The following is a 22395-nucleotide window of genomic DNA, read 5'->3' as shown; positions in this document are numbered from 1 at the left end:
TAAAACAGTGACTTAAAAAAAAAAGAAATTTCTCTCTAGTGGTTAGAAGGTGAGAGAGTAGCCATGCTTCATGCAGTCAATTACAAGCCCAGGTAACTTCTGTCTTGTCACTCTGTTATTTCCAAATGCATGGTCATCATCTGCACAGTTAGAGCTGAGTTAGCCAGTGGGAGTCAGTGGGAAAGGTGGATAAGGCATGCTCATGTCTTAAGACCTATATGGGGAAATGGCACCCTTCCTCTCTGATTCCACTGGGAACTCAATGCCACACTTACCTGCAAGGATGCTAGGAAGTGGAGTCCCTGATAAAACTCTAATAACTATGGAAGAAAGGGAGAATGGATTTTAATGAACACCCAGCAGACTTTGACATATTCCCTTCATATGTATTTAATGCAATTCTCAGTGTATTTATAACATAAATTCATCCAAGTTCTAAACATCGGTTGTTTTGTTTTTTCAGAAAGAAGACCTGGGCCGGCCATGCTGTGTCTATGGACAGTCCCACAGAAATGAATCAGTGTGTCTTCAGAGGGATGGAAGAAAACAAAGAAAGGTAAAAATATCTTTAAAAATGAAGATTTAAAAAATTCTCACGGGCACCAATTAAATGCAAAATAGGCCTTTATCTAAGTCTGTGTAAGTCAGTGGAGGCCATCAAGAACTGGAGACAGCAAAAGTTCACATGTCTCCTTTTCATGTCTCCAATTTCTGACACCAGAGGAGGATACCTTTGTTAAGTATGAAGGGATTTTTCTAAGACTTAGAAGTAAGAGTTGATATAAATAGAACTAATGAAGTATAGAATTAAATACTTGATTCTGAGAACTATGGACACTTGCTCAGATGAGCTATGTCTGTATGTGTACATGACCAGTCCTGGAGAGGAGGAAAAGACTGCCCCTTGGTTCTTGGCAGCTATGTCTTCCTCTCTTGCTACCTCCTTTTTTTCTCCTTAAAAATAAATGCATTTAATTTTATTTTAATGCCCAAGAGATGCATAGATACATTTTTTCCTAGTTAAAAATAGGTGACACACCCTCCCCAATTTCATTGCCAGCCTCCCCACCCCACATCTGCCTTTCCCAAAAGTACCTACTGTGACCTCCTTTTGTACATTTCCTTCCAGAACTTTTTCTAGTGCTTATATATGCTTATACATGCAGAAAAAGTCATTCTTTTTTTTTTTTTTAAATGTTTTATTTATTTCTAGGAGAGAGAGAGAGAGAGACAGCGTGAGCAGGGGAGGGTCAGAGAGAGAGGGAGTCACAGACTGAAACAGGCTCCAGGCTCTGAGCTGGCAGTCAGCACAGAGCCCGACGCGGGGCTCGAACCCACGAACGCGAGATCATGACCTAAGCGAAAGTCGGACGCTCAACCGACTAAGCTACCCGGGCGCCCCCAGAAAAAGTCATTTTTTCCTTTCTTCCTTCTTCCTTCCTTCCTTCCTTCCTTCCTTCCTTCCTTCCTTCCTTCCTTCCTTCCTTCCTCTCTTTTCTTTTTTTTTCTTTTCTTTTTTGATATAGTCTGTCAAACTATGCGTGTTGGTCTATTTTGTAACTTTTTAAAAAAATTCAACAATATGTATTAAAATGTTTTCCAGATGATATATGAAAATCTACTTTGTTTTTTGGTTTTGGTTTTGGTTTTTTGAGAGGAGGATAGAGCATGCACACACAAGCAGGGGAGGAGTAGAGGGAAAAGGAGAGAGAGAACCCCAAGCGAGCTCCGCGTCCAATACAGAGCCCAACACGGGGCTTGATCCCAACATTGTGAGATCATGGCCTGACCTGAAATCAAGAGTTGGATGCTCAACTCACTGAGCTACCCAGGTGCCCCTACCTTGTTTTTATCTGTCATGAAATGAATAGTGTATTCATGGTATAAGAATCCCACTGTTTATTGAGCCATGTTCCTGTGAGTGGTGGGTAGGTGGTTTCCATTGTTGGCCCTTATATCAGTGTTGGGGGCCACTTTCTGGTACGTGTCTCCCACACGTATGGGCAGATAGTTCTCTTAGGTTACTGAGGAGGAGAGTTGTTGTGCCATCCTGTGTATACACTTAAGATCTTACTAAAGATTCCCAAGTCATTCCCTAAAGACCATTTGGCGATAGGGTGCCAGATTTCCTATTTGCCTGCCCTCCCGCTGCACCTCAGCTCTTCATGCTCCTTTGTTTTTGCTGATCTGTTGGGTGAACAATGGTATCTCACCTGGGCTTGTTTTTTGGTTTTGTAAACAGCACATTGAGCATATTTATCATTGAGGGTAAATCTGCTTTATTAGGATAAATACACCCCTGAGCTGTGGAGGGAGATGTGTCACTAGCCCCCATAAACTCGATCAGTCACCCTACTCTAAAATTGTAAGTTTAGGGGTGCCTGGGTGGCTCAGTTGGTTAAGCATCTGACTTTGGCTCAAGTCATGATCTCAAAGTTTGTGAGTTTGAGCCCCATGTCAGGCTCTGTGCTGACAGCTCAGAGCCTGGAGCCTGCTTTGGAGTCTATGTCTCCCTCTCTCTTTCTGCTCCTCCTCCTCTCACTCTCTCTCTCAAAAATAAATAAACATTGAAAAACATTACAAAATAAATAAATACATAAAATTGTAAGTTTAGATCTCATCCTAAAAGCAGGCAGTGTGCAATTCCAGAGGCCTTCCTGAGGCCCTTATCCCATTATGTTTCAGAGACATGCAAATTTAGACCTGGAAGATCCTTGGCTCCTTATTACCATTCCTTGCTTCTTCATCAATAGTTTTAAGCCATCAGGCCTAGGGTGATGGTGTTATTGTTCGAGTTCACACAGAGAAGCCTCCATCTCAGGTCTCTGGGTCTGGCTCTGGCTCTTTATAGCCTCTCATGTCATTATTAGAACACTGGTCACACTTGTTTCAAAAATTGAGCTTATTAGCATATAATGTTTTGAAGAACACTTGCCCATTGATCAATCGATTATTCATTCAGTGGGCATTTATTGAATACTACCTGTGCACCTGAGACAAAAAGATGAGTTGTTAGAGAATTCAGAGTTGGGGGTGGGAGCAGAAGGCAGTTGTACACACGATGAGGTTAAGTAGAAAACTGGTTCTTCACTGGTCGGTGGGGATGATAATAGTGTCATCTGCCCTGGTTTGCTGGGGCATGTCCTGAGTTAATTATAGTAAAGTACCTGGCATATAGTAAGCACCCAATAAAGGTGGCTGTTTTCATTTTTGTTGTTTATTTTTTTTAAATTTCTTTCTAATATTTATTTATTGTTCTTTGAGAGAGAGAGAGAGAAACAGAGAGAGAGAGGGACAGAGAGAGACAGAGCATGAGTAGAGGAGGGTGAGAGAGAGAGGGAGGCACAGAATCTGAAGCAGATCCTAGGCTCTGAGCTGTCAGCACAGAACCCAATGCAGGCCTCCAACTCAGGAACCACGATATCAGGACCTGAGCCAAAGTCGGATGCTTAACCAACTGAGCCACCCAGGTGCCGCTTTGTTGTTTATTTTTATTCTTATATAGGGTGAGAAACCTAGGAGGCTTTTTTTAATCAGGAGATTGATAGGACCAGACTTGCGTTGTAGAAATGATAATCAGCCGACACTTTTTCTCATCCTAAATGTGTTCATCATTTAGTTCATCATTCACTAAAATGTGAATTCCACAGGGCCAGATCTTCCCTTTTACCCAGTATGTGGCACACAGTAGGTGCCCACTAGTATTTCTGGACTGATGAGTGAATGGGATGGAATAGTGACAATGGGGTAGGCCACTGGTCCCTGAGGTGAGGTGCAGTGACAAAGCCGGCCCGAGAGAAGGACCTCAGTTCTTCTGGGGCCACCCCCACTTTCCTGAGAAGAGATGCTCCAGGCCCTGCAGACCACACTTCCTTCTGCGGGAACATAGTTTTGCTCCTGCGCTTTGTGGACATTCTGTCGTTTCAGCCCAGTGACTTTATTGAGGAGACTTCGTCCCACTGCCTTTACTGACTGAGCAACCTTGAGTCCTCACTTCTAGCTCTAGGTGCTAACTCACTAGAACACAGGATTTCTAGAAGATTAAGGCCCTGGGGAGTTCAGTTTTCTGCTGCCATCAGTGACTGTGCCTTAATTTCCTCAGCTGTGCAGCAATGGAGTTAGGTAAGTGGAATTTCTGATGTTCAAAGAGGAAAATTTTGAGGGGAGAGGTCCTTACTCTTCTTGTAAATCCTTCCTATAAATGGACCTTTGGGGAAATGGGTGGCTGGATAGGATTTAACCCATGCTGGAGAAATGGAAAGGTTTAAGTTCATTCGTTTGTTCATTCATTCATTCATTCATTCAGTCAGTCAGTCAATATCCCTTTGGGATGTTGCTGTACAGGAAAATGCTCAGATAAGGAATTCCTAACTCTCAGATTGGACAATTGCATGTCTCTATGAAGATAAAGATCTTCTCTGGCTCACTCATTTATTTCAGTGTCTTGAGCACCTGCTTTGTGCCAGCTCTGCTCGACTTTACTTTCCTGGAAGGCTGGCCTTGCCTGGTGCAGGGACACCCACATCCAGCTCAGGGCCCAGTACACAGTGAGCGGCTTCAGTGGACTGAACTGGCTAGAAAACAGTAATTTTTAGATGGTGACATGAAGGGCTAAATCCAACACAGATTTGCCTGAGTGGTGTTCTGTTTCATGCTCAAGGTGACTGACTGTCACATGCGTAAGAGCCCTCACCTATAGACAGCTTGGTTTTGTTGCTTGTTGTTAGTTGTTCTCTTGGTCCCTTATCAGCTTCCATCTTGTCCTTAGGCTGGAGCTGTTTTGGTCACTGATTTTTATTAGCTCTTTGTTCACTGCCCACAGGGCTGTGTGGGGCCCTGCTCTACCTCCTCCACCCTCTAGAAATTCAGCTGCTGACCTTGAGAAGCTGGAAATCCAGCAAAAGGGAGGGTATAACTTCTGACCTGAGGCTCTAGCCTTATCTCTTGGACTTACAAGCCTGGTGACCTTGGACAAGGGGCTTCACCTCTCCAAGTTGTCTTCTTAGACGTCCCCTCAAGTATCCTATAGTTTGCTCATTAGAATATGATTTTCTCCAAAAATCAGTAGGCTTTGCAGGAAAAAACGGGGCTTGCTGCCAAACTTATTTGGATATTGCTGACTTAAGCGCACATAAATGTGGCCTTTCTCGCCAGGCCCACCAGAGCCAGTGTGCATGGAGGGGCCTCTCAGGAGAGGGCAGAGTGTGCAGCCTTCCTCATCTGCTGTTGCATAGATCACACTGGATGTGCTGGGTTGGAAAATCTTGAAGCTTCCTCCCAGAGCTTCAGTGATGTGCCCAGGGCAGAAAGGCAAAGTAACCAACAACAAAGATGTTGGATTTTGAATGGTTTAGCATTTTGGGTTTTTTTTTCCATTAATAACTTTATTTTTATGGAGCGCCTGAATGGCTCAATCAGTTAAACATCTGACTTCGCCCCAGATGATGATCTCACAGTTTGTGGGTTTGAGCCCTGCATCAGGCTCTGTGCTGACAGCTTGGAGCCTGGAGCCTGCTTCAGATTCTGTGTGTGTGTGTCTCTCTCTCTGCCCCTTCCCCACTTATGCTCTGTCTCTCTTGCTCTCTGAAAAATAAACATTAAAAAAATTTTTTTAAAAGAACTTTTTTTTAATTTTAGTTTTTGAGAGAGTGAGTGTGTGCACCAACTAGACAGGGAGGGGCAGAGAGGGGACAGAGGATCTGAAGCAGACTCTGAGCTGACAGCAGAGAGCCGGATGTAAGGCTTGGACCCATGAACCAAACTGGGAGATCATGACCTGGGCCCACCAAGCCCCTCCATTAGAAACTTTGTAATAGTATATAGATATAGTGTCTGTGTAGTATATAGTATAATAGTATAGTAGACAAGGTGGAACAAATCTTCCAACCCCTGTTATAAGTCTGCTGGTGAGTGAATTGAGAGTAAGCAGGAGGGTCAGGCATCTTCATGAAGGTTTTCATTCAGGCAGAAACTCTCCCTCTCATGCAAAGAGCATTAGATGCAAGTTAAAAAAAAAAAGTTGGGCTAGCACTCTATTCTGGCTCTGTGACCTTGGGTGTGTCTCTTTACTTTTCATATTCCTCTCTGACTTGAAAGAAAGAGTTTGGTTGGTGAGTTTCCTTTCAAGCCTAAAATTTTCCACATATTGTTTAAAACAACTATAAGTCCCATGAGAGCAGATGGGGGTCTGTGTGTCTTCTTCTCACTGATTTCTCTGAGCAGTGCTGGGATGTAAGCATTTGTTGAACAAATGTGAAAGCAGAATAGGCCCTTTATTCCACTCATTGGCATAACCCCGCAGACAGCTTACTCAGCTATTGTTGAAGTAATTTAGTGAGTACATGTGATCTTATTTGAGACACAAGAAGACCCCTTGAGGGAGATGATGTTATTTGACTGATGAGGAACTGAGATTTTGAGAAGTGAAGGGCTGGACTATGGTCCTCTAGCAAGGAATGAAAGAGCCAAGTCTTGAACCTTAAGTTCTGTGTTGTGTTTTTTTCACCAAATCAAGTCCTTATCTATCCTTGTCCTGATCAAGGGTGGTGAACTGGGTTTGGAGAGCTGGGGAGGCCACGGATGGTGGTGTGTAGCCTTAATGGAAATTATCAAGAATTATCAAGATACATTTATGAGGTGCTGGTTTTGTTTGGGGTGTTCTGCTAGGGTGCGGATGGGGAGAGTCTCAAGGCTTTTGTTCTCTAGGTAGGAGGAGAGATGGGAACTCGGGGTAAGGCTTTCCCAAGGGCTGCTGCTGGGACTGTAGCTGCATGTGGCTTTGTCCCACCTGTGTGCAGTATTGTGTGTGCTGTGTGGAGTCTCAGCAGCAGCCACCATCTTTTTCAAGGACAGGTATTGATGGAGGCTCGCTTTGCCAGGCACTGTGCTGGACTCAGGGATATACCTCTGACCAGGACAGGCAGGAGCCACATAACATCTAACAGTGCCCCTTCCACACCTGGAGAAGTTTATTTTATTTTATTTTTATATGTTTACTTATTTTTGAGAGAGAGAGAGCAAGGGAAGGGCATAGAGAGGGAGACACAGAATCTGAAGCAGACCCCAGGCTCTGAGCTGTCAGCAGAGAGCCTGACATGGAGCTCGACCTCACAGACTGTGACATCATGACCTGAGCCAAAGTCTGTTTCTTAACCAACTGAGCCACCCAGGTGCCCCCACTGGAGCATTTTGTAGTTTAGTTTAGGTTTTATAAGGGCAGAGAACTAACAGGCAGCAGAAACAAGAGTGCAAGAAGGAATGTGTTTTAGAAAAATTACTTTTTTTGTTTTGTTTTCTGTATGTAGGAAAGCTATTGATTAATAGTTTCTTTTATTAATGTTGACGAATACTGTAAAATTGTCCTACTGATTCTAATAGACTTTTTAGATATTATTATTTTTGTGTGTGTGAGAAGGAATTTTTCCAGGCACATAATCACATCTTCTGCAAGTTAATTGAATTTTGCTTCCTCCTCCTTCCCAATTGGTAAAACTTTGTTTATTGATCTAATTAGATTGGCAAATGCTTCCTGAGTAATGTTAAACAGTGGTTATATCCGAGGTCATTTTTACCTTACACTGACATCAGTGGAGTGCTGGGTCTCAGTCTGAGCTGTATATTTCTTAAGGAAGTTTTTCTCTATTTCTGTTTTATTAAGAGATTTTGTTAAAAAGTCAGGAATAAATGTTGAAAATTCAACAAGACTGGCATCTAAAGAGACAGATGAGTTTTTCCTTTTGATTCTGTTAATGAGGTAAATAGTACTGATAGATTTTCTAATATTCACCCATCTTTGCATTCCCAGAGCCAGCCACATGTGGTTGGGCTCTGTATCTCTTTTAATAAAAAAGTATTTCAAGGAGCACCTGGGTGGCTCAGTTGGTTAAGCATCTGACTCTTGGTTTCAGCTCAGGTTATGATCTCACGGTTTGCACTGACAGCGTGGAGCTTGCTTGGGATTCTCTTTCTCTTTCTCTGTCCACCCCCTCCCCCTGCCTCAAAACAAATAAACTTAAATAAAAGTATTTCAAGCTACTTGCCATCATTTGAATTATTGCTCCGTGAAGATGCCGTTGGTTTCTCCTATGGCTTAGAATAACACCAACAGAATAGCTAAGGGGAATTTTATATAATTGGCTCCATATATCACAGGGACTGAGCAAAATACACATTGCCTCTGGTTTGCAGATGAGGAAACAAAGTTTTAAGTACCTGCCCCAATGTCACAGGTAACTAACTATACGGCTCAGACTTAAACCTGTCTTTGACAGTCTCAAGGGAGAAAGCATTTTCACCACCCCATCTACTTCTCATATGATTGGGACCCTCATCTTACCTCTGCTCTGCAGACAGGAACTTAGGACCCCCTACAGAGTGGTGTGGGGTTGGAGGGTGCTACTGTAGCTGCCCCAGGGGTGGGGCTGAGCTTCAGGCAGCATGGTCCATTGAGGTGCAGAGGGTGGGCATTTTAATCTGGGGAGCCCATCAGCATGTCCTAATTCCTGGTGATCTCCTTCTCATAGGGTGGCTCCAATGACAAGGGGAACTACCAGAAGGTTGTTAGGGGAGGTAGTGATGATCCTGGCCCAGTTGTTGACATTTTCCAAGTCCTAGTTTGCCATCTGTGAAAGGTGGATAACTGTAGTGGTTTGGTCATAAAGTTGATGTGGAGGATCAGTATGGTAAGGAGTGCCTTGTTCGGTTACTCAGCACCTAGACAACACCAAGCACATGGGTTTAGTCTGGTTTCGGTCCATAAAGCATTCTCCCACCAACCTCAGAACCAAGGAAGAGCTGTCAGGACACAGGCCCTCTGCTTTCCTGTGACTATCCCTAATGTATGTTGATTTCTCCAAGAAACCAGCCAGCAATTAATTTGAGTATCTTTCATGTGCTCAGTGCTCCATCAGGCATCCTGGGGAGATACAGGCATCCTGGAGAGATACAGTCAAATGTGCAGCTTGCTTACAGTATAGAAGGAGAGATGAATAAGTAATAGGACACAAGAAGGGCATGAGGAGGGGCCTAGCAGGATCTGGCACATAGTGAGTACTTGGAAAATGTCTGGAAACACTCAAACCAGAGGGCACTTGAATGGGCAAGGCATTTGGTGGTGCACCAGGAAATGCAATTCATGGAACACAGCAGGTGGGAAGAGAGAGTCTTTGAGAGTTTTTGTCTGTGGCTGAGGAAGCTGACCCAGCCCCTACTCTGTGGAAGGATGGATCTTGGATGAAAGGCAGCACCTGTCCTGATGCTGAGCCATTGCTGGGTGGAGACCAGGTACAGCAGAGAGAATCCAGGCTGTCCCTAAGAACTCTCTTCTGTGTGTGCTGTCCTGAGTCCAAGGATGGAGTTGGGAACCTGGTCCTGAGGAGTTGTATTGGGAGAGAGGAGGGAAGTTACTACCCACAGAGGACAGACACAGAGCCAGCCATGCTCTAGGTGGTTGTAAATGCACATTGTCCAGTATTAGAAAAGGCCCCTCTGCTCTCTTGCTTCTCCTTCATGGACAAGGAAACCAAGGCCTCAAGAGAGGTGGGATTTGCCAAAGGTTATGGGCTGATGCAGGTTCAAGGCCAGACAGATGGTCCATGGCTAAAGGCCAGTCATCCACTGTGGTCTCACCCTCAATTCATGATACTCCTGATTTTTTTTTTCCTGGAAAATCTTGAAACTCTGTAAAAGATGATATATATAGAAGAAAGAATGTACATGCTGATAACAGACATTCTTGGGTTCAAATCCCTGCTCTGTTTTATGATCTTGGGCAAGGCTGTTAATCTCCCTGAACCTTAGTGTCTTTATCCACAGATGAGATCATATTAATACTAACCTTGTAGGGTGGTCATGAGGTTTAAATGAGATGACAGGTATCACATACTTAGCACATTATTTGGCACATGTGATTTTTATATTTGAAAAGCCAGTTTATAGCATCTCTCGGGGGGGAGGGGGAGGTGAGAAGTGACTAAAAGTAATCTGAAAAATCACAACACTGCCCCCCCAGATATGAACACATTAGCATGACTTTAATTTTAAAGTTCTGAATTGGTTTAGTAATAATGATAGCATGGTATTTAAGAACATAGGCTCTGGAGATGGGTGGCCTTGGTTCAAATCCTGATTGTTGCATGGTGTAACCTTGGGTAAATTACTTAACCTCTCTGGGCTATAGTTCCCTTGAATGTAAAGTGAGGCTATAATAGGACCTACCTTATCAGCTACCCTCAGAAGGTAGCTCTGAGGACTAAATGAGATAATGGACAAAACATACTTCCTTAGCCTAGTACCTTAGTTGATGTGTAATAAATGTGATTTATTATTACTGCCAACAGATTGATATCTACATTTCTCTCTGGCCTTTAAACTCCTTGCTAGAAGTCTGTCTTGGTTTCCAGTTTGCACTTTCTTTGTGCTGGTGCATCACTGAAAGCTCTCTCCTCATATTTGTGTCAGTGACAGACTTTGGGAAGAGAAAAGTAAAGGCTTGGGCAGCAGCATCCTCTAGAAGTTACAGGAAGAGGTTGGCTCTTAGAGAAGAGTTAATGGACCACTCTCCAGGGTTCAGCGTTTTGTCTGTTGGGGACAATGTGTGGCTTTCACGGGTGACTCATACTTGGGCAGCAGTGACCACTCCATGGGAAAAGCGGAATGGAGCTCAACCCCACATGTGCCAGGAGGGTGTCTGGGTTGGGAGCTGGTGGGGCCGGGGAGGGCTCGTTTCTCTGAGGACCAGGGAGTCAACTCAGCTAGCAGTTGGTCAGACTGAGCAACCGAAAGGATGTGAGAAAATAAAAGGTGCTAGTTTGGCGGGCTCAGCCTTTTTTATTTTGAAAAACGCTCCTTTCAGCTCTGAATTGGCCCCTTGAGCTGTAAGAAACAGTGCCAGTTAACCCACATTTAATTGGAAACTGGGTTAGGGGACATTCTCTTCCCCCCTCGCCCCCCCCCCCCAGAGCATGTCCTGTGCGTTGGACCCCTTCCAGTGGCTGGTACAGTAACAGCCATTGACACGGCCCTGGCTGTCTGGATGCTGGAATCAGCTGGGTGAATATACATCCCTCTCCTTCCACATCCGCCAATTCTCTCCTAATTGCATTTGCCAGCACTGCAGAGAATGCAGACTTTCCCTTTGATTTTCCTAAAGATCAATCTCCTTTGTTTATCTTTGTCTATCTCTGCTGTTTGGGAAACACCTCAATGCATCCTCATTGTTAGATTTTAATTTTCCTTTTCAGTGGAAACTTTTCCTCTCCCAAGTGAAATTTTGCAGATTTTCTTTTGTCTAGTCCCCCCCCGCACCCCCCCATTCTCTCTACTGTGTGTGTGTGTGTGTGTGTGTGTGTGTGTATGAGAGAGAGAGAGAGAGAGAGAGAGAGAGAGAAAGCTTCCCTCTCTTCCTCCTCCTGGGCCTCACAGTGCCTTGTTTTGGGGGCTGGGACCCAGTAGGCTGTGATACAGTGACTCCCTTGTCTGCTGGGTTCCCACCAGCTGATGAGCAAGGTCATTTTCATACTCATGACACCTGCTTATCAAAACCGCCAGCTGCCCTCCACAAAGATGCCCCCTCCTCCACCCTGGGGAAAGACAGGATAAGAATAGACCAGGAAGGGACTAAGAGCCAGAGAACGAAGGACAGGATCCACCAACGGTTAAGGCGTGGATGGGCATTTGATTGGACAGCTGGGCTCTGTAGGCTCTGGATTGATATAAATGCCCCACCATAATGATTTGGATTGGAAGAAGTTTTTAAAATGAACAATAAGATATTTGTGCACACTTATGTGATTTGATCCCTTTTTTGTTGTTGCTGTTCTCGTAATCATCTTGACTTTTTAGAAAGCAGTTTTACAGCATACGCCTGCCTCTTGTCATTTGAAAATGCTATGATTATGGAGGCTCTGTATCATGAAATACATAAACTGGCTGGTGGGATTTCAATGGAGGTAACAAATGACTGAGAGACAGTATGTGTGAACCAATGTGTTCTTGCCCTGTCATGGGTGTGGGTGCCATCAGGGGTCCTCTGTCTGGATGGTCTGCTCTGAGCTTTCTGGTGGATCCTGAGGACTGGCTCAGGTAGGTCCCCCTCTCTGTGGTCTCTGGAGCCACATACGGAAGGGTAGCTGCCTCGGTCTGTGAGAGCTGGCTATTTGGGTATTGGAAATCAAAAGAGCTCACCATGCCTAAAGCTCCTTGGGAGGTGGTGGGACAAGACCTTTCTCACTATGAAACACATTGTGGTCTTAAAAATGGAATAAAGGTGGTAAAGTGTCTGGGGTTTTAGGTAGCAGTGGATCCACATTTGAGGAGTCTGAAACATAATCAGGGGGCTTCTTCAAGAAAAGGAATTTAAAAATGTCCTTTTCCAAATTTTATAAAAACACAAGACCATACAGGAGCTTTCAAAGGAGGGCTTCAGCTTCATTAGCTTCCTGCTATACCCAGTTAGGGCTATAGCAAAACAAGCAGAGACACAGTGTGAGGAGAAATTGAAGTGGGAAAGTAGAAGGTCCATCTTAGAGCAGGTTAGAAAGGAGATGTAGTGTTCCCATGTGCCTACTCACAGCTGTTCAACTCTACAGGTGTAGCAAAAAGCAGGCACAATCATTTATGAATGCATGTGGCTGTGTTTCAACAAAACTTTATTTACATAAACAGGCAGACCATAATTTGTTGACTTCAAGTCTAGATGATTAATAATTTAAGGCTGTTTGGTAGATTTTTTTGCTAAACAGTACTAAGTTAAAAAGAACAATTTTATACATTTTTACTTTTATAAGTTTAATTTTTATTCTATTAACTATTAATTTGTGTTGATTGTAAAAACTTTGAGAAGTTTAGAAAAATATAAAACAGAAATAAAGTAACCACGTGTAATTCTACCATTCATCAGTAAATACTGTTAATCAGTGAATATTGCAGGACATTTCTTTCTTGCACTGGTAAACTTATGCATACACACTGATTATTTTAATTGAAATTATACTGTTTATCAGCTTGGTTTCTGGCTTCCTTCTAGATTATGGAGGTCCAGGTGGTGATGGAAGTGGTATAGTTTTGGAGGAGAATGCTGTTGTGGTTAAGACCATGTACAAAGAGGGCCTCATTCCTGGCCAGGCACAGGTTAAGTGCTCAATAGATGTTCAACATTATTATTAATTATTATGATTGTGAGTATTGGGGTTGTGTTATTGTAGGAATGGTAGCAGTTCTGGGTTTTGAGGCAGGTCATGGAAAGCTAATGCTCCATGGGTAGACCCCAGCCCATCATCAACCCCATCTATCCAGGCATAGCTTGATGGGAGCAGTGATGTCCCAAGCCCACTGAGTTCTCTTAGAATACACTGTCACAAGGGACATTGTGTCACACAGGACAACACACTCCACAAGGGAATTGCATCTTCAGTGGGTCCATGCAGGACCCAGGGGCAATCTGTGCTCACCAGCCACTCTTGAGACATCACCCCCCTCCACCTAGCCTGACCCTATTTCTTTCCACCCCATCTCTTTTAGCCTCAGTGCCAGTCAGGGGCTCTGCAAGCTTTGAATGGAGACAATGATGGAGCAAAACCTATGACTGACAAAACACTTGCCACAGCCAGGTCTCCTTGAGACCAGCAGAGCCCACTCAAGATCATTCCCTTGTACAGGTGAGGAAACCAAAGTCCAAAGTCACACAGTAGGTAATTTCATGATAATGTTGAGACACCTTTCATTTTGATGTCAAACCCTCACTGCCCACTTTGCTTTGGTTTAGATCTAGATTTCTCATCCTTGACACAAATGTCTTTTTGAGGAGGACAGTAATTCTTTGTTGTGGGAGCTGTTCTGTGCATCAGAGGGTGTTTAGTGGCATCTTTAGCATGTACTCCCTAGATGCCACTAATACACCTTCCCCTAACTTGTGAATCCAAAAATGTCTCCACACACTGCCGAATGTCGCCTGGGGACAGTGGAGGAGGTACTATTGCCTGTGGGTGGGTGGGGCTGAGAGTGCCTCAGTATCTGGCAGTTCTCATCACTGTGCTCAGATGGAGGCTCTTCAGGGAGTTCCCTTTTAGGGCAGGAAAAGTGAGCATCTTGTTTGAGAGCTTGTGCTTAGAACTAGTATGTCCATGTAAGTTCCAGGTGGTTTAACTTTACCTCCTGATGCCTAAAGGCATTTGTTCAACGGTGCTTCTGTTTCTTCATTAGGCTGCATGCCTCCCTGCTTTACTAAATAGGGCACACTGATCCCAGTTTTTCTTCTCCTCGTCAACTTTCTATGTTGCCAGCTTGCGAGTTCCTGACGGCACCTGCATGTAGTGATGTGCCCCGTAACCCAGGACGGGGACAGAAACCTTGTCCCTGGTGCTAAATCCTGCTTTGAAATTTCTTTTTGGTCACCTTCCTGGAGATCCTGTGTCACCTGTTAGTACCTTCCTCTTTTGCTCAAATTTTACTGCTTCTAATCTTTTCTTCCTCAGTTTAATGGAGTTTGTGTAAATTAAGAGTGAGAGACAGTGAGTGAGGGTCCAAACATCTCTTCCTTGGAGTTAAAGTGTATTTTGTAAAATAGCCCATGTCTATTCTTCAAAAGAACCCTTTCCTTAGGCCTTTTCACAAATGCTGGGGTCCTTTGTTCCTAACGGACTATTAGGGTTCTTGGGAGTCAGGGCTCTGAGGGAGCAGACACTTTTACTAGGTGTGGGGCCAAAGGCAAATGGGGTAGTTTGCACACCTAAAGCTGGTGAGTAAGGTATAGATTGCATATGGCCAAAATTAATCTTAAAAATCCTCCAAATCACTCGTAAAGAATAGCATGCATGGTTTTGTGTGTCTAGTCCTGCATAGTGACCTGTGTATTTTGATATCAATGTACATAGTTATTACACAGCAAGGAGGGCACATGCAAATAAATTCCACTGTGGTTTATTTAATGTGAACTGATTTTGAGAGAGAGAGAAAACATGAGTAGGGGAGGGGCAGAGAGAGAGGAAGAGACAGAATCCCAAGCAGGCTCTGTACTGTTAGCACAGAGTTCAACACAGGGCTTGATCCCACAAACTACAAGATCATGACCTGAGCCAAAATCAAGAGTTGGACACTTAAGGGACTGAGTCAGCCAGGGGCCCCTTCACTGTGATTTTTTTTTTAAAATATTTTCATTTATTTCTGGGAGAGAGAGACAGCGTGAGCAGGGGAGGGTCAGAGAGAGAGGGAGACACAGACCCTGAAACAGGCTCCAGTTTCTGAGCTGGCAGTCATCACAGAGCCCGACTCGGGGCTCGAACCCACGAACCGCGAGATCATGACCTAAGTGAAAGTCGGACGCTTAACCGACTAAGCCACCCAGGCGCCCCCCCCTTCACTGTGATTTTTAAATATAAGACAGTATGGAAAGGCTCCTGTGTCACTGAATCCTGAACATGAAGGCCTTGTGCTGTGGCACCTGCACAATCGACAAGGCAATAGAGAACCCTGTGAGTAGAAACTGGGCTCAGGAGGCAGCTGCCTGGGATCTGGTCCCCGTGCCACCGCATGCTGCCTGGAGATCTTATTCCAGTTTGTAGCCTCCATGGGCCTCAGTTTCTTCTCCTTAAAGTAGGAATGGTGATAATAACAACACCAGAACCTGGCACAGTCAGAGCTCACTAAGTGTTAGCTGTTATGCTGTTGCCATTGTCACTGTCATTGTCATTATGAGGTCATTATTCCCAATGAGACATGACTGGTTTGAGAACAGTATCCATTCCTGCACCTGTTGGCTCAGGTGTTGCCTTTGAAGACATGTGGCACAAAGGCTCATTGCTGCCACCTGCCCTGCATCATGGGGACACGCCATGGTGGCTGAGACTCTTCTCTGTGCACGCTCTTACTCCCTTCTTGCTGCAACGTGGCTCGCTTGTTGTTTCGTCTCCTCCAGCGAGTTGGCAGGTTCACAGGCAGCCCTGTACATGCTGGCCTGTCCAGAAGGATGACAAAATGCAGATGTGGTTCTGACCTCCTCAAAAACCTGCCTGTCTCTGACCTCACTGTCCCAGCTCCCAAACCTGACCCTGGCTGAGGGTCTGAGGTTGCTGGATGAGGGGTAAGGGTTTAGATGAGACAGCCCACAGAGGTCTGGGGAGGATTTTAAACCAGTTCTGGGTCCCTGGATGGTCAATGTCAGAATTGCTGGCAGGCTGGGGCACAGGCCTCCAGCTTTGTGGATTTTCATGCAACAGATTATCTGTACTGATTACTTGTGAAATATTTCGACTTCAGAATTTATTAATGAGTGTTCCAGCTGAAATGAAAAGTGAAAAAGTTAAGCAATATGTTAACGGGAAAGAAAATAAACCAGACTTCTAAACAGGAGTCCCAAACTTCACAGGACAGTTAGTGATGACCGTGAGAGCAGCAGTGTGGGTGGTTTGTTCCCTGTCTGGGGCACTTTTTCCTCCTTCCAGTTCTTGCCTCCTACTGGGAATGTGGGCCCACTGGGACCAGATCTGCTGATTTCCCAAGAGAATCCAGAAATCAGGATCTAATATAAAATCTCCAGATTATCATGAAAGCACTCCAAACTTTGAAATGTTTGCAACTGATTGGCAAAAAACAAAAACAAAACAAAACAAAATACTTTATACTTCTGGACTAGAATTGAAAAGCCACCAGCTTCCGAGGGAGTTGAGAAATGCTCTACTTGTGCCTTTGGGGTTTGTAGGTGAGGAAACTGAAGTCCAGAGAAAAGTGGCTTTGCCACGATTCCAGAGCTGGATTTGAATCCAGGTCTCTGGGGCTCCTATCACAGGCCTTTCTCCCCAACTCAGTTTTACCCAGACAGTGTGTTTCTGTTTGGCTTCCAAGAGGGCCATTGGATGGAGTTTTATTGCACGTGTCAGGGTCATCCAAACTCTGCTGTGGAGGCAGGAGAAAGGGGCCCCAGGAGGCATGACCATGGTCTCCATTCTCGGTTGACTCCGGGACGCTTGTGCATATCCCGAAGAGGCTGCTCTTGGCAGGGCCACCTCAGATTCATCATACTGAAAAGTGCATGGATTTAATTTTGCTGAAGTTTGATCTGTTCTAGGAAAGTACATCCAGCGTGGCTCAACAGAATTTTCTGCCCAAGAATCTATACAGTTTAAAATATTTTGGAAATCTTAGCTTGCACAAAGCAGGCTAGGATAATCACCATGATGTAAAGCCAAGTCAGCCTTGTGCTTTGTCTAGGAAAGACCAGGCTGTCCCTGGACTGTGACATCAAACCCCAGCTGCCCAGCAGAGCAGTCGTGCTGGGATAAGGTGATGAGAAATTTGCATTTGTTAGATGGTTGGTGTGGCCACATGACTATCTGACCAAGGGGCTCAGAAATGAATGTTTCCTGTTATGCAGGAGGCCTGGGGGAGCGAGATACATTGCCAGAGACTCATGTACTCTTGTGCTGTTCAGTCAGCTCGTAAAAAGGAGAGGAGTTTTATTTTTGCAAATTACTGCAGTGTGAACCCCAAACACCAAAGTCAGTCTCTTAAAGGAAATTGTTCAGGATCCAGAAGCAGCTGTCAGGCCCCAGGAGGGTGACTCACGAGCAGCAACGTTCTGGAACACACCCGTCCCTGGTCAGCTAGGAAGCGGCTAAGCAAGGAGGTAAATGTGGAGGGCTGGGTGGGTGCCACTGGCCTGGCCTCTAATTTCAAAAACAATGTATGTTACAGTCAAGGCATCCATCCCCTGTGACCAGCCAGGCTGTTACAAATAGGAGTGTCTGCAGGCAGGGCTGGCTGCCTGTTTTCATCTGGAAGACCAAGCGGTCACTTCCTGAGCCCAACCTTGGAATAAACAAAATTGGTTCTAGCTCAGGCTCAGCAGGAGGCATGTGCAGTGGCAGCTCTTTTGTGGCCGCTGTTCCTTCAGGGCTATTGGAAGGGTTTCCAAAACCAGTGCGATCTGTGACTCTCAACAGCGGCAACAACTGGTTTTTCAGGCTGTTGAGAAAGAAAGTCTGTGATTTATGTGGCTGAAGTATGGCATAATTGACTCCCCACCTCCAGTCTCTGAAGTTCCAGAACAAACAGAATTCATGTGAATCAACAGTTTATTTATTAACTTTTTATAGACGGATACCATACATGAGAAGAGGCTATAAATAACCATACAGCTGTCTGGGTTTTCACACACAGAACACACCTTTGCACTGGGATCAGGAAACACAGCATGACCAGTCCCCCAGAATCCTTTTCTGTGGCCCTGAATGGGGGAGGGGTGGACCACTATCCTGACTTCTGACTTTGTGTCGATAGAATCACTAGAATTGGGTCAATGGTTTTGAACTTACAGTCTCCTAAGCAGGGTGGTGCCATGAAGCTAAGGGAAAATCAGTCAGGGTATTATTCTCTGAATGTCAGAGGAGGTGTTCACGGTGTGGGGTAGGTGTTGGCAGGTGTGGAGATGGATTTGTGGGCATCTCCTTGAGAGCAGGGGAGCATGAAGAATTGTGACCACGTTTGGGGGCTGTCCAGGGCAGACAGTACACTTAATTTGTGACTGAGTTGGCGATGTGTGCCACCGATACATGACCATTTTCTTAAAGGCGTGATTATTCAGGAAGTATTAAAAGCGGAGAGCTGCCTGGTGGGGGTGGAGTGGGGTCCTGAACCGGAGCCAGAGAGAAATGCCATGTGTCATTACTGATAGAAATCTGATCGTCCTCGGTTGCCGCCTGTCAGCATGTGGGCTTCTGGGAGCTGTTTTCTGATGGCCTGGATGGTGCCTGTTGACAATGGGGACCAGAGGATGCAACGCTGCTTAATGAGTTCCTTGTCTCTTGGCTGAAGGTGTGGGGTTTCTTTGTGGGAAGCCATTAGCCACTTCGATGTTTTGTTTAAAAACAAGTGAAATCTGTCTTGTCCATGTGGTGCTTCACACTGGTCCTTGACACCAACAGCTGGGAGTTCCCCCTGGCAGGTGTGGACATAGCTGGGCTTCTCAGTGATTTGCTCTCACGTTACTTGACTGTAGGCCTGGGGTGGTTTCTATATATACACTTGCTTTGTGTGGCTCAAGGCAGCAAAGGAAAGTGGCAGATCCCATTAAAAGTGGTTTCTGTTTATTGGGGATTCATTCAACATTTATTAAGTGCTGGCTGTGCACCTGCTACTAGGGATGACTTTATTTACAGTTATTGGGGTCCTTGGCCTTTATCGAGGTACAATGTTACAGGTAAGCTAATTTTTGATTGTGTATCAAGGCTATAGGTTGTGCATTTGTCTCTCCTGATGTGTGCTGTGATGTCCTAAGCAGAAATTTATCCCGAACGAGATGATATATATATAAAGCATTTTGCACACTAGAAAACATTCGGCAAGTAAGTCCAAGAGGTTATTTTTATCCCACAGTCTTCTCTTTATGTGCCAAGTTAGGGTATGAGGAGCAGGCCTTGTGCTGGGCACAGTACTAACATTATTCTCTGCCTTTTACGTATTAGGGAGCAGGGCCTCGTGGGGGTGATGCCCTCGTTCCTTTAAAGACTGCAGTTGAAGCTCCAAATCTTTTCGCTTAGCTGCTAGACATGGGTGAATAAGGTCTGTAGACAGAGCTGATGGGACAGGAGGAACAGACTCTCCAGCTGTTGGCTTGCTGCATTGATTAGGGGACTTTCCAGTGGCTTTGATTCATGCTGAGGCTTCTCTGTTGTGCAAGAAACACAGTTCTCATTGGGAATACTCCTTCTGCCACCCTTGTCATCTCATCTGACTCTTGTAAAGGTGGGGACAGGTGGCCCTCAGGTGGCAGGTGGGTTACAGCAGACACTTTCATTGTTTGCTTCCCTGGACCCTCATTCTGCTCTGGTGCTTCCTCTCTGTGGTCATGCCTCAATTTCCTCATCTGTCAAATGGAGTTGATATTAGTACCCATGATGTAGGATAGTTACAATAATCAAGATGAAGTGCTTAATAGATACTCACTATCATTGCTCATTTATTATTCCTGCATTTTCCCAGCTTCCAAATTCCAAAGGCACTCTCAACAGAAGTGGACTCTCTTTTCCCCAACGTTATAGCTTAAAAATTTGGCTTTATATGGTCTGCATTTTAGGAAGGGCAGGGCCCCTTTGTGGATTTTAAGAAGATATCTTATAAAGAGGGTGATCCATTCCTTCTTTGCGCCCCACTTATCTCAGGGATTGCGTGGACCGCACTATTGCCTTAGGTGTGTGGCGAACCCGCAGGTACCTGACTGGAGGAAGATGTGCAGGCTTGGTGCACGTGAGAGGCAGTGGGATCCGTGGGGATCTGTGGATTGAAGATGATGCTGGCTCTCACATGAGAGTGGTTGGTGTATGTGCTTGACCTTGGCCAGAGAAAGCGGAAATGTCAGGCATCGGCCGGCCGTCTGACAGCACCGGGAGCCTAACTGAAGGGAATGGAAGGAAGGCCCTGTTGGTAGATCCAGACAAGCAACTGGAGGGTTCCAGGAAGGAAGCTCAGAGGGTGTTGCCTTTCCCTTGCCAAGTTTTTGTCTCTTACAAATGCAGAAACATTATCAGGGTGGATCCATGAGAAAACGAGTCTGCTGACAAGACCGTTAGTAAGCGGCTCCAGGCTGTCATTATCTCCCTGGGTTTTGTAACCAGTTGTAGATGACAAGGACACTCTTCTGGGATGGTCAGGGGCCCACAAACCTGAACCAAACACTTTCTACCAGTTCCCATAGCACTTTGGTCAGGTCAGGGTTCTGTGGCCCTTTCTCCATCTAGTCTTTAAGAGCAGGTGGTGGGGCGCCTGGGTGGCTTAGTCGGTTAAGCGTCCTACTTTCGCTTAGGTCACGATCTCGCGGTTCGTGGGTTCGAGCCCCGCGTCGGGCTCTGTGCTGACTGCCAGCTCAGAGCCTGGAGCCTGTTTCAGTCTGTGACTCCCTCTCTCTCTGACCCTCCCCTGCTCACGCTGTCTCTCTCTCTCTCTCTCCTAGAAATAACAAATAAAAAAAAAATTAAAAAAAAATAAGAGCAGGTGGTGGCTTGTCTCTCTCCCTCTCTGGATAGATGAACTTCTTGTGTGTGTGTGTGTGTGTGTGTGTGTGGGCGCGAGCGCACGTGCATGTGTGTGTCAGAGTCATCACCTGTGTTTGTTTCCTATGTCTGCTGTGACACACAACTGCAGACTTTGTGGTTTCAAACAACACACATTTATTGTTTTATGGTTCTAGAGGTTCAAAGTCTAAAATCAGCATCATTGGGCTAACATCAAGGTGTCGGTAGGCCTGGCTCCTTCTGGAGGGTCTGGGGGAGCATCTGCTTCTTTGCCTTTTCTAGTTTCTAGAGGCTGCCTGCTCTCCTTGGATTACAGCCCCTTCCCTGTGTCTCTACCCTCAGATCTCCTGCTTCTGTTATGACCCTCCAGTCTCCCTCTTAGGAGCCCCCGGTGATTATATTAGTCCCGCCTGGATTAATCTCCCCACCTCAAGATCCTTAACTTCATCATATCTGCAAAGCTCCTTTTGCTATGCAAAGTAACACAGTCAGAAGTTCTGGGAATTAGGAGATGGGCATCTTTTGGGGGCCATATTTTAGCCTACAACATGGATACATTCCCTGGAGTGCTAGACTCACAAGCCCCGGCACTGTCACTCACAGTGACAGCTTTGTGATGCTGGCAAGTTAGTTAGCATTTCACATGTCTCATCTGATAATAGTGTTTCTCCTTCTGAGACTTAAATGATAGACGTGAAGGGCTTAGAGAAGTACATGGCACATAGTAAGTACATTTTGAGTATTTACAGTTACCACTGTTACTCCCTCATTATTTTTTTTCTTATATAGTTTATTGTCAAGTTGGTTTACATATAACACCCAGTGCTCATCCCAATACTCTTATTCTTTTTTTTTTTTTTACAAATAGTTTGTCAAATTAGTTTCCACCTAACACCCAGTGCTCATCCCCACAAGTGCCCTCCTCCATGCCCATCCCCCCCCTCCCCCCATCCATCAGTCCTCAGTTTGTTCTCAGCATTCAAGAGTCTCTCATGGTTTGCCTCTCTCCCTTTCCCCCACCATTTCCGCCCTTCTTCTCCCCCTTGTTCCTCCGTCAAGTTCCTCCTAATCCTCCTATACGTGCAAACATATGATATTTGTCCTTCTCTGCCTGACTTATTTCGCTCAGCATAACACCCTCAAGGTCCATCCATGTTGCTACACATGGCCAGATTTCATTGTTTCTCATTGCCATGTAGTATTCCATGGTATAGATAAACCACATCTTCTTGATCCATTCATCTGTTGATGGACACTTAGGCTCTTTCCATGTTTTAGCTATTGTGGAGAGTGCTGCTATGAACATTGGGGTACATGTGCTCCTATGCCTCAGCATTTCTGTATCCCTTGGGTAAATTCCTAGCAGTGCTATTGCTGGGTCATAAGGGAGTTCTAT

The 22395-nt window shown here is 45.2% G+C and overlaps 1 protein-coding gene across 1 annotated transcript in view; it reads left to right on the top strand.

The window, feature by feature from the left end:
- Positions 1-472: 472 nt before the first annotated feature.
- The window catches only part of ARHGEF3 (Rho guanine nucleotide exchange factor 3), a 271390-nt gene continuing 249467 nt past the window's right edge, over positions 473-22395 (top strand). Inside the window, exon 1 of the mRNA XM_039242446.1 lies at positions 473-556. Within this exon, the coding sequence (XP_039098377.1) occupies positions 495-556 (62 nt within the window). The 5' untranslated portion in view covers positions 473-494. The remainder of the gene's footprint in view (positions 557-22395) is intronic.

This window comes from Hyaena hyaena, unplaced genomic scaffold (genome assembly GCF_003009895.1).
Source record: "Hyaena hyaena isolate Hyena2069 unplaced genomic scaffold, ASM300989v1 scaffold_212, whole genome shotgun sequence".
Classification (NCBI taxonomy): Eukaryota; Metazoa; Chordata; class Mammalia; order Carnivora; family Hyaenidae; genus Hyaena; species Hyaena hyaena.
Note: the sequence above shows the minus strand (reverse complement) of the source record. Positions and strands in the feature narration are given on the sequence as shown.